Source organism: Lynx rufus, unplaced genomic scaffold (assembly GCF_022079265.1).
Source record: "Lynx rufus isolate CCGP_SWC_20201006 ecotype Redwood Valley unplaced genomic scaffold, mLynRuf1.p SCAF_7, whole genome shotgun sequence".
Taxonomy (NCBI): Eukaryota; Metazoa; Chordata; class Mammalia; order Carnivora; family Felidae; genus Lynx; species Lynx rufus.
Window position 1 is genome coordinate 71462794 of NW_025814889.1, and position 15894 is coordinate 71478687.

At 36.8% G+C, this 15894-nt stretch overlaps 1 protein-coding gene across 4 annotated transcripts in view; it reads left to right on the forward strand.

The window, feature by feature from the left end:
• Window positions 1–15894, forward strand: part of TMEM117 (transmembrane protein 117) — a 496769-nt gene that overhangs the window by 243059 nt on the left and 237816 nt on the right. For 3 of the 4 annotated variants that reach the window (XM_047066667.1, XM_047066664.1, XM_047066665.1), the window contains exon 4: window positions 3254–3353. The exons of the other annotated variant lie outside the window; for it this stretch is intronic. In XM_047066667.1, coding sequence (XP_046922623.1) covers window positions 3254–3353 — 100 coding nt within the window. The remainder of the gene's footprint in view (window positions 1–3253; window positions 3354–15894) is intronic. 4 annotated transcript variants of the gene reach the window in all.

Sequence of the window (15894 nt, forward strand, 5' to 3'; positions counted from 1 at the left end):
TATTTATTTATATATATATATGTATGTGTGTGTATATATATATATACACACACACATACATATATATAGTAGTTATTTCATAAATTGTGCTATCTCATCTTCATTGTTACCATAGTATTCAGTACTCACCACATGCCCACAGTTCAAATATCACTTTACTGCTGTTTCTAGGGTTTCACATACATAGATCTACCCATGCCATGCAGAAACATGAATAACTTGATTCGCTTCATTAATTCATACACTAAACAAATGTTCACTGATCACTTATTATATGCAGGCAGTGCTCTAAGTGCTGGGGAATAAAGGTGAAAAGAATAGCCAAAATAACTCGCTGTTGTTATCAAGTCTTAGACATGGTTTTTCTCTTGATTTTTGGTGGTATGGCCCTGTTTCTTGATATCTTAGTAATATTTCAATGTCTGATGGATGTTCTATATAAAAACACGTAGAGGATCTAGATGATATTTTATTCTTCTAGAAAATGTTCACTCTTTCCTCTGTTGGATGGGTAGAATAGAAGCTCATCACCTTAATCCAGTCATGAAATGGAGTGGGGAAGGACTGATTCAGTTTTATCAAGGACCCATCCATCTCTGGTTTTCTCTAGCCTTCCATTGCTCTGTGTGTTCTCTTGGTCCTTTCCTTCCGGCAGGATCTGAAGTACAATAGTCTCCTTAACGTGGTAAAATTGCCAAAGCTCTGCTGTGCTTCTCACAGACTTTCTGCTTCGTCTCTTAGCCTCCCCCCAAACATAATTCATAATTTGACAAATGTCTTGAAAGTAAAGCCAGCTGTGTATCATACTTCCTTCTGGACCCCTTCAAGATGAGGATCGTGGCTCCTTAAGTTTCTAATGTTGTCTCTCCAATTCACTGAGACTGCCAATATTTTATTTAGATTTTTTGTAGTTCTTGGCTGGATCATTGATCTCTTGCAAGCTTATCTATCTCATCCCTAATTTTACTTATTTATTTATTTTTTTAAGTGTTTATTTTTGAGAGAGAGAGAGAGAGAGACTTACTGACTGACTCTGCCAGTAGGGGCAGGACAGAGAGACAGGGAGACAGAGATTCTGAAGCAGGCTATGATGCAGAGCCCAATAAGAGGCTCAAACTCATGAACTGTGAGATCATGACCTGAGTTGAAGTTGGACACTTAACCGATTGAGCCACCCAGGTGCCCTCATTTCATCCCTATTTTTAGATACTGAAATAAGAGATTGTCTTCTCTTATACATACCTATATTACCACAAAGGATGTACCCCAAAATTTCCATCCTAGCTCAACGTATTCTAGAACTCACTGGCAAAGTAACAGATAGGGATGTGGCATTCAACACATCCTTTGAAATAAATGTCACTGAAAGAGCTGGACAGTTATCAGAGCTAATACTCTAAAGTACACTGAGTTCTCTGCCCAAGAACTGTTCAGTAATAGTGATACTGAGGAGAGTAAGACCAAGGTGTCCAAGTTAACTTGGGGGCTTTCATGCATAGGCTGTTTAGTTTGTGAACTTGGTGGGAATCCAAGACTCATCGTCACTCTGGGGGGCTGCAGCCTCTGCATGCTGCTCTTGACTTCTGTTGTGAATTATCCTCAAAGGATGTAAGTCTTGATCTTCATGTCTTCTAAAATACTGGGGAACAGAATAGATATTCTTTGTGTTTTTTTATATCTCACTAACCCTTATAGGAAGAAGATACAGCATAGTGGTTAAGTGCCTGCATTTGGGAGACAATCATTTAGATTCAAACCTTGTCCATTTACTAGATGCTTGACCTTGAGAAAGTTGCAAAAACTCTTTGAAGCCTCAATTCCATATGTGTGAAACAGGAATCATAATACATTTCATTGCGCTGACTTGGAAGGTATTGGAGACACTGTATTTAAAGTGCAAATAGTGATCTCTGGAATATTGTAAGCAAGCAGTTTATGATAGCTATGATTTCTTTGGCCATTATGGAAATCCATGGAATAGAGACCCAGAATTTTGAGGTGAGATCTTAAGATTTTTATAAAGATCTTCTAAGGTAGGTGAATGAAGCATGTGGGAAAAAGTTGTTTTAAGAGTTCATAAGTTTATTTTTGTTGTTAAGTAAAACCATTTAAATATTTGTTTATATTATGGATAAAAAAAACTATCTGAAATAACTCCAGAAAAAAAAACAAACCTAAATTGGAGATGATTTACCTCTCAATGACTTCAAAAATGTATTTCTTTATAGTTTCACTAAATAACAAACATATCATTTTCTACTGTATCTTACTTTAAAGTTCATTTAAGAAGAATCAAGGTTAACTAATACTCTTATGTTTAAGAAAAGAAACAAAATTTAATGTAAAAAAAATCTGAGCGAAAAAAAACCTTAGAGAGAGGGAGAGAGGGAAATTTGATTCCTAATTACCATTCATCAGTTATGTGGTATTGATTGGGTGAGTTAAGTGATCTCCCTGTGTCCCAGTTTTCCTGGAGAAATTGTACCACAGGAAAATAATACTTAGATTTTCTTGAAATCAAATAAGAAGAGAGAAATGAAATTACATGCAGTAAGTATAGTCTTACTTGTATTTAATGATCAGCCATGCCTTTGAATCTCTCTTTGGGCTGTAAAGAACATGAATTAGTGTTATAGGAAGTGGGCAAGAAATTGTGACACAAAAAGAGGAGAAATAAAATCTTCTGGTTATTGTTATTTATTTAAGTAATAATTTAAACCACATATATTTGAATCAAATTTTACGTTACTTCATTGCATTAAAATTTTTCTCAAACGCACCTTGTTTTGACTATTGTTCAGGTATGATATTCTATGTAAAGCCTCGTCCCAGTATGTCTTCAATAGTTCTGACTTGACAGAACTGAAAGAAAAGTGAGCTTTTCTCTTCCCTTTCAAGTTACTCTAACTCAGGAATTGTTTCCCCTCTCTTCATACCTGAGTGAGCATGAAATGATGCCTTTGCTGAGTATCTCTGTTTGATTTTCCAAAAGCTGTTGTCAGTCTTACAGCTTGAAAATGAAATGCACGTGGTAATTGGTATAGCCACAGCCAGCCTTCAAATCTAATTGGAACTGACCCAGACACCCCCAGAGCTCTTCTGAGCCTTTCAGATCTGTAAGCATATGTGATGAGACAAAAGCGGGAGATCTTGTTGAAAGGGAGGGAAGTCTCTTTGCGTGTTGCTGAACCAGAATTCTTTGACGATGTAGCTCTCTCAGTCTGGACAATGTCTTGTGTGTTTGTTTCCACAGAGCATATATCATTACAGACTATATGGGCATCCGAAATGAAAGTTTCATGAAATTAGCTGCAGTAGGGACCTGGATGGGGGACTTTGTCACAGCTTGGATGGTAAGAAATTTTAACTTCACCCATTTCAAACATTAAATGGAAGACATGTTCATAATGTTGGATAAACACCACTTTTGATGGATTTAGAGCAAGAGTTACTTCTCTTTTGAGTGAAACAAATTCATGAATACAGAAAATTTAGATATTATATGTAGTATTTGTTTACTTCAGGGGGAAAATTAATACAACTATAATATTAATGATGGCTGTCCACCAGGAAATATTTATTTATAACATACATACATATCTATCTATATGTAGGGGCATACAAACATATACACATTCATAAAATTAATAGAATTTTTTTATTTCCTATTGCACATGTCAAATTGTGTCTGTCAAAAAAGGATTGTTTTTTTTTTGACATGTGCAGTTTTCATGTGAATGTTGTCTGGCCTGTCTCAGAAGAAGTATTCTTAATGACTATTTTTATTTAAAATTTTCTTCATAGCACATATTTATAATTGTATTAATATTATTTTACTTTTATTTAATGTTTTTATATGAGTATAGTTGACACCTAATTTACATTAGTTTCAGTTGTACAATGTACTGAATCAACATCTCTGTATGTTATGCTATGCTCATCACAAGGGTAGCTAGGGCTTTTAAAATAGTTTTCTACATTTGTTTTCTTCATTGAACATACTAACTTAATGGTGCATTATTAGTATTTTTTATTATAAGCCTGCAACAAATAGACAAACCATATTTCATGCTGAGTTCCTCTGTCAAGAGAGTAACTTCTGTCTTTTTTTTTTTTTTTTTGCTTTTTGTTTTCATTAAATTTTTTTTCAAGTGTAATTTACGTATGGTATTATATTAGTTTCAGGTGTCTGATATAATGATTCTACAATTTTTACATTTCTCAGTGCTCAGCAAGATAAGTGTATACTATTGGGGCACCCGGGTGGCTTTGTTGATTAAGTGTCTGATTTCGGCTCAGGTCATGATCTCATGGTTGGTGAGTTCGAGCCCCATGTCGGGCTGCATGCTGACCGTTCAGAACCTGGGGCCTGCTTCGGATTCTGTATCTCCCTCTCCCTCTGTCCCTCCCCTCCCCTGCTTGCTTGCTCTCTCTCTCTGTCTCTCAAAAATATATATTAAACAAATGCTTAAATAAAAAAGATAAATGTACTCTTAATCTCCCTTGTCTATTTCACCCATTCCCCACCCACCTCCCCTCTAGCAATCACCAGTTTGTTCTCTGTATTTAAGAATGTGGGTGGTTTTTTTTGCCTCTTTTGTTTGTTAATTTGTTTTGTTTCAAGTTTTTATTTAAATTCCAATTATTTAACATATAGTGAGTGTAATATTAGGTTAAGGAGTAGAATTTAGTGATTCATCACTTATATGTAACACCTAGTGCTCATCACAACAAGGACCCTCCATAAATACCCATCACTGATTTATCCCATCCCCCTGCCCACTCTCCCTCCAGCAACCCTCAGTTTGTTCTCTGTATTTAAGAGTCTGGTTGTTTGTTTGTCTCTTTTTATTTGTTTGTTTTGTTTCTTAAATTCCACATATGAGTGAAATCAGGTGATATTTCTCTTGCTCTGTCTTATTTTGCTTAGTATTATACCCTCTAGGTCCATCCATGTTTTTGCAAATCACAAGATTTCATTCTTTTTTTATGGCTGAGTAATAGTCCATTGTGTGTGTGTGTGTGTGTGTGTGTGTGTGTGTGTGTGTGTAGGTGTGTGTGTATTACATCTTCTTCACTCCCCAAAAACAAAAACACTAGTTGGAAAAGACATATGCACCTCTTTGTTTATTGCAGCATTATTGACAATAGCCAAGAAATGGAAGTAACCCAAGTGTCCATTGATAAATGAATAACTTCTGTTTTTAACCATTGGATTAATTAAATATAGTATGTAGCTCAAAGGCTCTAGGTCCTATAAGTTTATAAGAGAATCTCAGAGTACAAAGAGCATAACTCTCATAAAAATGGAACGTATTAACCTTTGTTGACGCCTTTCAAAGTAATTAGCTTTATTCTTCCATTCACTTGAAAATGAGAGGACCAACCAAAAGAAAGGATGCCCTGCCATGTCACATGTAGGGACATGCCCCTACAAATGTGTTCCAAAGGTTGTCACAACAGTTATGCCCTTTCTATGGATAGCTTTGTGTCTTACCTAGAGCAGGTGTTTTCAGGAGACAGGAAGCAGTTACATCTTAACTGCTACTACTGTGATCATCTTGCAAGAGTACTAAGTAACTACCAAAAGGTTTGTATAGCCTAGTTTTTGAGCCTCCTATCACTGTGTTCAATTTTAGAATGTTAACAGAACAGGTTACCAAATGTATCCCGTTCCATTAACTTTAAGATCTAGATTTGAAAAGTGATCTATTTTATTTGTAGTCACTAGATGTGACAGAACAAATCAGACATCAGGTGCCTGGCTGGCTCAGTTGGTAGAGATGTGACTCTTGATCTCAGAGTTTTGAGTTCAAGCCCCATGTTGGGCATAGAGTTTACTTAAAAAAATACAGAAAATTAAGAGAGAGAGAGAGAGAGAATGAATATAAGCCGGACATAAAGACCAGGCTGCCTCATGTCAAAAGTTTCTATTTCCATTGGGAAAAACATTTAGAAGGGAACCTAAATAGAAAATAGTTTGCCGTTTAAAAGGGAACCTATTTAGAAAGAAAACTTTAAATTTTTTTTTCTTTTTTTTCTCAACGTTTTTATTTATTTTTGGGACAGAGAGAGACAGAGCATGCACGGGGGAGGGGCAGAGAGAGAGGGAGACACAGAATCGGAAACAGGCTCCAGGCTCTGAGCCATCAGCCCAGAGCCTGACGTGGGGCTCGAACTCACGGACCGCGAGATCGTGACCTGGCTGAAGTCGGACGCTTAACCGACTGTGCCACCCAGGCGCCCCTAGAAAGAAAACTTTAAACATGTAACTTTCTTGAAATAGGAGCTAATGCCTTTTGAAAAATATCTGCATTAACTGTGGATTGTGATTTTTTTTTACTCCATTTTCATGGTGAGTCTGCTTAATAAAATGGAAAAGAGAAATCAGAAATTTGGATTCTCTGACCTTGCCACATATAGTTTGATCTTCCACAAATAATATACAATCCTCTGAGCCTGCTTGTACATTTCTCTAAAGGGGTTAGTAGTTGCTGCCCGTGCTACAAGTTTCTGTGAAGATTAAGTGTGTGGTCCTGTAATAGGACTTAAAATGCTGCAGTATGAGGTGGACATAAATGCTTTATTGTAGACATTCGTGCTTTTCCCAGCTTATCCCAGGTCCGGGGGCCAGAATGTCTACAGTTCCCTTCCAGCCTCCAGTGCCATGACACACTAAGGCAATACAGCACATGACTTCCTGATTTCCACGTAACACTGCCCCTGAGCAAAGTCAGGGGAGAAACACAGACCAACAAGCCCTGTGACCTCAGTCTGTAGTTTTCGGGATCCACCATTTGATACAGAAATCATTTTCTTTCTTTCTTATTTTATTTTATTTACTTTGAGAGAGAAGGAGAGAGTGAGAGTCAGAGAGAGAGACAGAGAATTGAAAGGGGAGAGAGAGAAGGAGAGAGAAAGAATCCCAAGCACGCTTTCCCCCATCAGTGTGGAGCCCAATGTGGGGTTCGAACCTATGAACTGTGAGATCGTGACCTGAGCCAAAATCAAGAGTCAGACGCTTAACTGATCAAGCCACCCAGGCACCCCCAGAAATCATTTTCTTTCCCATGATGACATCAGTATCTGTTTGTGGCCCAATTCTACCGAAACCCTCCTCAGACTTTCCCTCAAGATAGTGTTTCCTAGGCCATATGTAGCTGTCTCAATTTACTTCATTTTTAAAATTAGGATCTTTTTCTTTTGTTTTTCTTTTTTAAATTAAAAATTTTTTAAATGTTTATTTTTGAGGAAGAGACAGACAGACAGAGAGAGTGAATGGGGGAGGGACAAAGAGAGACGGAGACACAGAATCTAAAGCAGGCTCTAGGCTCTGAGCTGTCAGCACAGAGCCCAACGTGGGGTCTGTGAGATCATGACCTGAGCCAAAGTCAGGAGCTTAACCAACTGAGCCACCCAGGATCCCCAGGATCTTTTTCTTTTGAATCATAAGGTGGGGGGGGGGCAATTTCTAGGGCAGCCCTGAGAGGCAAACACATGGTGCAGCTTTGACCAAAGACCTTTACCTTTTGTGGTTGGATTTCTACTGTGCACTTCTCTGCCCTTCTCTTGTGGCCTAGCAGAGTACAAATAATTCCACAGTTTAGCTGTGGTCTTTATCTTCCTCTAAGGTCTGGCTCATGTTCCTAGTTTACTAAATTTACTACTGTAATACCTTCTATTTTCACTAGCTAACCTGGTAACTTTTTACCTTTTTCAATACCATAGATAATTACTCTGATCAATACTTCCAATACCACAGAAGTAGGACTGGATTGAGAATCCAGAAAAATGTGTTTTAGGTTTAACGCAGCAATGTGATCTTAAGTCACTTAACCTTCTGGGACCTCACATGTTTTCCTTTCCGTAAACTGAGAAAGAATCCAAAGTCCTTTGTTGCTTATGTTATATGAAATATTGACCTTTCCCAGTTAGACACAGGGATACAAATGGCAAAAGAAACAGCGCTCTCCTGATTTGAAAGTACAGTCACACAGGGAGGATTCCCAGAGCACCTCATTTCTATTCCCATTTTTATTCACCGACTAGGTGGTAAGTTTCCATATAAATATTTATATGTCTACATATGTGTGCATTGATAACATTTTAAAAAATAATAGTTTTCCTCATGAGAGGAGTCTAAGGAGGTTTGACCTTCATTTGTCTATAGAATTCTCATCATGAAGTGAATATCAATGATGAAGGTGACTGTCATGGAAAAGTAAGTGACTATTTACATTTCCAATAAAAGTGTGCCTTTTAATGTAGTTCTGAAATGGAGAATTTTTCTTTTATGGAAATAATTCAAAACTTCCTCATGGTTTTAAAAGGCACACCAGAACTGATGAGATCCCAAGGCAAGGCTGATGTCAACCAACCTGACAAATCTCTCTGACCCTCACACTGCCGAGCATCAAGCTCTACTAGGTTCAGCGTCCTGGCAATCCTGACTTTTCCCAGCTCTGTGGGATGCCTCATGCAGAGGACAAAATAATATATTAAGTCAGGGTTAACGTCACCATTTGTTTGGTCAGATAGATTTTTAAAAAATTCATGTAAAAGAAATACATAAAATGACAGTGGTGTCATTGAGCCCTGAGCTGGCCCTTTGTGTTGATACGAGCAGAGAAGAGCTCTGTCATGAAGACATGCATGAAATAAAAGCACTGGGTGTCTCATGCGACACCATTGCCACATATCCACAAATTTGCCCACCCTCTGCCCTTGAGCGAGGGGCAGGGCGTGTCGGCCCATCCCACAGTACATATCTGCAGTTTTACTATCCCCTCCTGCAGAAGACAAAGATCACAGGCTCTGCTCAGGTCTAAGGTGGCAGAGGATTCTGAGGACATCAAGATGGCATTTTCTTCTGCCCTTCATTTAATAGCAGAAGAAAAAATCACTTCCTGTCTATCTGTACCTAACCATCTCCTTTCTGCAGCCCTTGCCTCTTCCTGCTCTAGTGGCTTTTCTGTTACAGAAGTCAATGGTAAATGGCTTATGACAGCGATAGGGACATCAGAGTCCAGGTTTGAGGTTCATGTTTGCAGGAGGGGGCCAGGGAGGGTACAAATGGTAAAGTTGAGCCATGACCTAAAGAAGACAATTCACATAGGACTGAAGTCAAGAAGCATTTTTCATCATAAAACCATATATGGTATGTATCACGTCTTACTACTCATGGAACCTTGCTTGGTCTTGGCATATTTTTCCCAGGATTGTCTGTGGACTTCTGTGTGTATATGTGTTACTACTAGCAAAGCTCCCCCTGTAAAGAGACGTCATACATATAAAAAACAATGTAGTTGTTTGCCCATTGGCTTTACCTTTATTTCACATTTGTATAGCGACTGTTTGTGTGATTTTAACAGACTTTTTTTTTCTTCTTGAAATTCAGAGTTCTATTAGAGCTACAAAAACTTAGTATGTTATGTAGAAATGTCTTTATATTGATAAAACATAGCCTTTGTAGGATTTGTAGGACTACAACAAGAAGTAAAATCTTAAAATTTGCTTAATTATCTCCATTGAATCTCTGGCAAGAATATGATTGTAGAAAAAAAAGTGTTTTTAAAAATATATTTCTCCCTTCTATTTTAAGTGTGCCTATTTTGTAAGTACTGCATTATCTCTCTAAATATTTGAGTGACAAATTTGCCTTCTTATGTTTCACATGTGTTCTGTTCCTTCAAAGAGATGGTGTAATTCATATTTATATTGCTATTATCTTTGTTTCAAATGGCTGTGTTTATTTAAGAGGTAAAGCTGAAAACTTTCTTCTTTACTTGGTTATAAACTTCCTGAGGGGCGTTCCAGTATCACTTGTGGCACTCAGCACAGTACCAGGCATAAATAGATGCTTAAGAAACATTTATTGAAGAATAAATGGATGATAAGAGCACATAAGCATTAAGTTCCATTTCTTTTTTCATTGCTCCATTTTGTGACTTAGTGTTGTAAAATGGGCATTCTAAAAGGTGGAGGGAGAACTGTACTGTTCAGGGTCTTCCTATCCCCTCACCCCCGTAAGCACTTGTCCTCTGAGCTTGTTTCCATACCAGGAGGACACATGCTTGTAAACACCCTTGGTTGGAAGTAATAGATTGTTGATGGAGTTCTCCCAGCATTGTGATGTATCCTTTGAGTATAGAAGGCATTCTTTTTTTTTTTTTTTAACTTTTTAATGTTTGTTTATTTTTGAGAGAGAGAGAAAGAGAGACAGAGTGCAAGCAGGGGAGGGGCAGAGAGAGAGGGAGGTACAGAATCCGAAGCAGCTCCAGGCTCTAGCTGTCAGCACAGAGCCCGATGTGAGGCTCAAACCCACCAACCGTGAGATCGTGGTCTGAGCTGAGGTTGGATGCTTAACTGACTGAGCCCCCCGGGCGCCCCTAAAGGCATTCTTAGGTAAAACAAACATTGAGCTTTAGAGATCCTGCCCGAGGGTTCTTTGAATGGCCATTATTGCTGTCACTGGCATAGTTCTTCTCCTGGCTCTGGGGGTGGAAGGAAGCTAGGTGAAGATATATCCCTTCAGCCACTTAAGCACAGAGCTATTCCCACATAAGACAGAAAACTGGTTAAAGTTCAGTGGACAGAGGCAGAGAGAATTAAAGAATGGTGTATGCTTGAGAATAATTAATACTCCTGAATCAGTCTTTATTTACAAATCTGGAACAGAATAGAGTGAGGGAGTGTTTCTGCAGGTTTCAGAGAAAAATATTCCTTCTAGCTTAAATGTAGAAGATATGAAATTATATATATATATATATATATACACATTATATATTTGTATATATGTATATATACATACATACTAACTTAAAACTTGTATATATATTATATGTATGTATATGTGTATATATACACACATACATACTAACTTAAAATTTGTCACATGTTTTTATTGTGGTCCCATGCTTGCTGCTTATTTTCTATTATTGTCCCATGCTTTACTAAGAGAGGGTTATGATTATTTCTGTTATTTTCATTTCACCAAGTTAATAATAGCTTATTTAGCTCAAAATTTCCTATTACGTACCTGCCATTATGTTGTGGACTGCAAATGCTAAGTTTGTCAATGAACAATAGCTTATAATAAAACTGACATCACATCTAGCTTGTTATTCCATCTGGAATTGAGCTTGACAATTCATATTATGATCAATGCCAGTTTTCTAATTATTTCTCTTCCACTGATATCAAAATGGCAGAATATAAAGCATAATTGAATTGATTTAGTATCTGAAATAAGGTAGCAATAATAGCTTTACTCAACTTAATAATAAAGAAGAATTTATATGCTGTGAAAGATGGAATCAAAGGACTAGAGTTAGCAAACTCATTGAGCAAGTGTATATGACAAATGGAAGAACACAAATGAGATATTTAGCCACTGGAGCTGAACCCAAGAGCTTGGCATTACTCTGAGTTTTTATCTTTTGCTCTCTTTTCTTTGCCTGTTCTTTGGAGCAGTTCATGACTTCAGTTACCTCCATGATTGGTTAACCCCATATTTGATAAATTTGTTGGTTTCATTTCATTATTTTATACAGTGCAAGTGGAAACTGGATCAAGAATTTAGTTAATAATGTATTCTTTCTATAAAGATTCTGTGTTAAGTGAGATTCCCTAAAAAAGTGCATGCATCATAGATTTGGGAGCACATGATTTATTGAGGGAGTGCTCTTCAGGGAAACCTGTAAAGAGACGAGGGACCCAGGGGAGAGTGGGGAAAAGAGGCAAGCAAAGATGTGGTCAATATGGCTGCAGGTAAAATCTCCACTTGGCCTGGTCCACTGGGTGCATGCTGTATTCTTGGGGAGTGGAGTGTACCGGTGGGTGAAGAGGATCTGGGCGGGTCACCAACATGGACACAGACAAAACCTAAAGACACAAGATTTAGTAGTACCTGTAATTGAAGAAAATCGTTGCCAGTTCATCTGGTCATTTGATTGAAACAAAGAGCATAATAGAATTATTTTTTACATTACCTTTTTATTCATTAGAAAATTTAGAACCAAATATGGTCATTTTGCTTTTGCACATATAAATATTTTAACATCTCTATAAATATTTTAGCATTGTGTTTCATGTTCCTTCAAAATAATAAGTTCTCACTAAAAAATTAATAAGACAGGAGAGTCTAACCTATTTTCAGAGAGCATCACAAATTGTGATCAAGAGTCTTTTAATTTTCAGGACTCTTGGATTTTTAAAGTATTGACCATATGGCATGAAATAAAAAAAAGTATTTCTGAGTAAAATAGATTGTAGTATAGCACATGGATGTTTAAGAATAGAAGCCCAAATTCTGGCTCCACTATGACTTTTCTGAGTTCAATGTCTATTGGAAATTCATAGTATGTTATGGGTGTATTGTATGTAATTTATAATCATTTATTAAAAATTTATGGACTATACGCTAAGTATGAAAGGCATCTATGGAAATGTACTGAATTGAACTACAATAAGATAGGAAAGACACTAAGGCCATCTCTTAAAGAGAGACATTCCCATTAGAGGCAGAAAACACTCACTTTTCATCTTTCCCATTTCCAATTTCATCACTTTCAGTTCCATTATACTGTATTTCTGTTTCTGGGTTTACACTTCCTCAGGGCAGGTGAGGAAAGAAGGATTGTCCACACATTCTTTATCATTTTCCTAACATAATGCTTCAACACCTTTAAAGTACCATTTATCAATAATTTTCCCAAAGAAGTTTAAATAAAAGCCAGGAAACATTAATATTTATTTTTCCTTTCAAAGTCAGTAATACAATGAGTACTAGTTGCTAATATCAGTGTACATTAGAACTTCAGAAAGAAGCTATGTGGGTTGTTTTTGTTTTTGTTTTGTTGTTTTTTTGGTAAAAGTTTTCATAAGTAGTTAGATTATTCCCCTTGTAATTTTTTTTTTAACTTTTACGTAGTACCTCTTCCTAGGCGCCAAGCACTGTATGTTTGTGTGTGTATGCATGTGCGTGCATGCGTGTGTGTGTGTGTGTGTGTGTGTGTGTGTGTAAATTTTCGGTTAGTTTCCAAAGTCTTCAACGCTTTTAACTACTCCACTATCTTGCCGAGCAGAATAATTTTCTTGGGAATATTTAATCAGGATCTTAATAAGAGGTGGAATATAGACATAGAAGTTGGTTTAATTTTTTTTTTTTTTGCCAGCATGTTAATAAAATTTGTTGAATTGTGTCATTAATTGGGGCAAGGGGAGTGCAGATCTTTTTAGGTGCTAAGTGACAGTACGTGACATCCCAGCCAAAGTATTACTTTTAAATTTTAGAAAACTCAGCTGCTATTCTTACTGCTTTTTGACAGATATAGGTGCTTGAAAGCATCTCATTTCTGGGACTGGAAGAAAGTAAAGAATAGCTTTCTATTATACTACCATTAAGAGAGATACTGCAATTCCTGGTTATTTCAGCACTAAGTGTTTTGTTTATATGAAATCGCTATCCTTTAGCAGTTGTTTGCCCCAAGGATTTTTAGAGCACTAAAGATTTTTATATTCACAGTGTATGTTGCATTTGTAGTTAAATGTTCTGTAAACATCAAAAAGAAATTTATGGCAATGAAGTGCCTAGTATTATGTTTTGTGGTTGCTTTATGAAAGCTATTACATCATATTTCAAGAAATTGAAGTATTTAAGTGAGTGGGGGAATATTTTGATAATGAATGGTTAAGTAAAATCATGTTTGGCATATATTGTTCTCTTTTCTTACATATCTGAAGGCTGATTGGGAAATAGAAGACTTCCTTTTGCCCTGGCTGGCAGAAGATGTTAAGGTTTATCCCGGCCCTGTGCCTGACTCCAGTAGCCTTCCCTAGTCTATCTAAGTTGTTCACTGAGTGTCTTGAGTTGCTTTGTGAACATGATAGTGCACAAGGTAAGGAGTCAATTAGGCATAGAACAGTAGTGGAACTTACAAGTTAGGTATAATATCAAATAAATACCTTTGACATTTCCAAAGATATCAAATACAACAGACCACTAGGTCCATTATCAGTAGTTTCTTTAATACTATAGACCAGGGTTCACAGAGAGAACAACACATGTGCCACCTTAAAAATTCCTAATTGTTCTTCACTTCTAAGCAGAGGCTATATGAGAAACAATGCCTACGTTAGAGTCAGGCACTTGAGATGAAGCAGGAAACCTGGAGAGAAGCCATCTGTTTTCACTGAAAGAATAGCACCTCTCATAAAGGTTTTAAAATACATCATAAAAGATACTGTGAACCTGTAGCTATTGAAAAAAAAATGAAACTGAATAATTTTCAAGATCTGACTACTTTCTTCTTTGACTTATGTTATAATTGTCCTAATTTCTATTTGGCATTTTCAATTTCAACTAGAGATGATAGAGTCAGTGGAAGATTTTTGGCAAATCTAAGTGTAGATTGAAAAAAAATGCATTTTATTTTGCTTCAGTAAAAAATTGGCAAAATGAACCAGTTTTGTGCCTACCTAGGTGGTAGATATCTAAACTCATTCATTCATTCATTGAATGAATATTTATTTATATGGTGACCTGCTAGTTTATTAGATAAGCTTATTACACGATTCTTTGAGTATTAATGGGATTAAATATAATTAAAATTATGTAAGTTTTGAAATATTTATTAATCAACAGATTGATTTTACTATATTGGTATAGGTATAGAATGTCTTTTTAAAGGCCACTTAAGGGGCGCCTGGGTGGCGCAGTCGGTTAAGCGTCCGACTTCAGCCAGGTCACGATTTCGCGGTCCGTGAGTTCGAGCCCCGCGTCAGGCTCTGGGCTGATGGCTCAGAGCCTGGAGCCTGTTTCCGATTCTGTGTCTCCCTCTCTCTCTGCCCCTCCCCCGTTCATGCTCTGTCTCTCTCTGTCCCGAAAATAAAATAAAATTAAAAAAAAAAAACGTTGAAAAAAATAAAGGCCACTTAAAATTCATTTTTTTCTAAAATGTAAAAATAACATATATCCATGTGTATTAAAACAAATATATTTTTAATTTTTAATTTTGATTATATGATCACTTAAAAAACAAACAGAATAATTATTCTTGGTACCTATTTACATTATTTTCTTAGCCTTATAAGGTAGTGTTATTGGTATCTGTCTGAAATTGTTGACACTTACAATTGACTATCTCTGTAGATCACAATATTTTTGAGAAAATACTTTCTTTAGTGCCAAAGGACCTGGGATGCTCATAGCATATTCTACTAAATGGAAGATTGTACACATTCATTTTAGTACTATTTTAGCGCCAATATTTCCTCAGACATCTTTTTGCCTCCATTTAAACTACTCTTTTTCCTCACAAACTTATTTTCTACATAATAAAACTCATCAACTAAGTTATCTCTATGTGTCCTTTTTGAATACTTTACCAAATTTTGATGACACGAAGTTATAGACCTTTAGTAGTCCAAGACCCTTCCGAGGGTCTCACTCAAGTACTGATGAATCTATTCACGTAATAAATATGCAGCAAGCATCTACAGAATGAGAAAAAAAAAATGTGTGAGAGAGTAAACATCACATCTTAAATATGGCGAAAGTGGAGTTCTAATATCATTGCATTTGAAGTTAACTTCCTCTTACTGAAGGAACCTCTGTCAGGGCCTTTCCTCAGTCAGCCTCTCATGAGACTCTGGGCTGGCAGAGCTCGTGCTGTGTGGCGTGTTGTCCCACATCTTTTGGTCTACTCAGAGTTTCCAAATCATCTTTCAGCATCCCAAGTCATAGTCTGTGGTGAGGTTTTAATGAATGGCAGTAGCTTTCTGTGTTAAACTTGCATAAATAATAAATACTGGAATTGCAGATTCAAATGCCCTGAGGGCCAGACCCATCTAGTAAAAGTGTGAAACATCTGGTTTGAGATAAAAGGGTGTGTG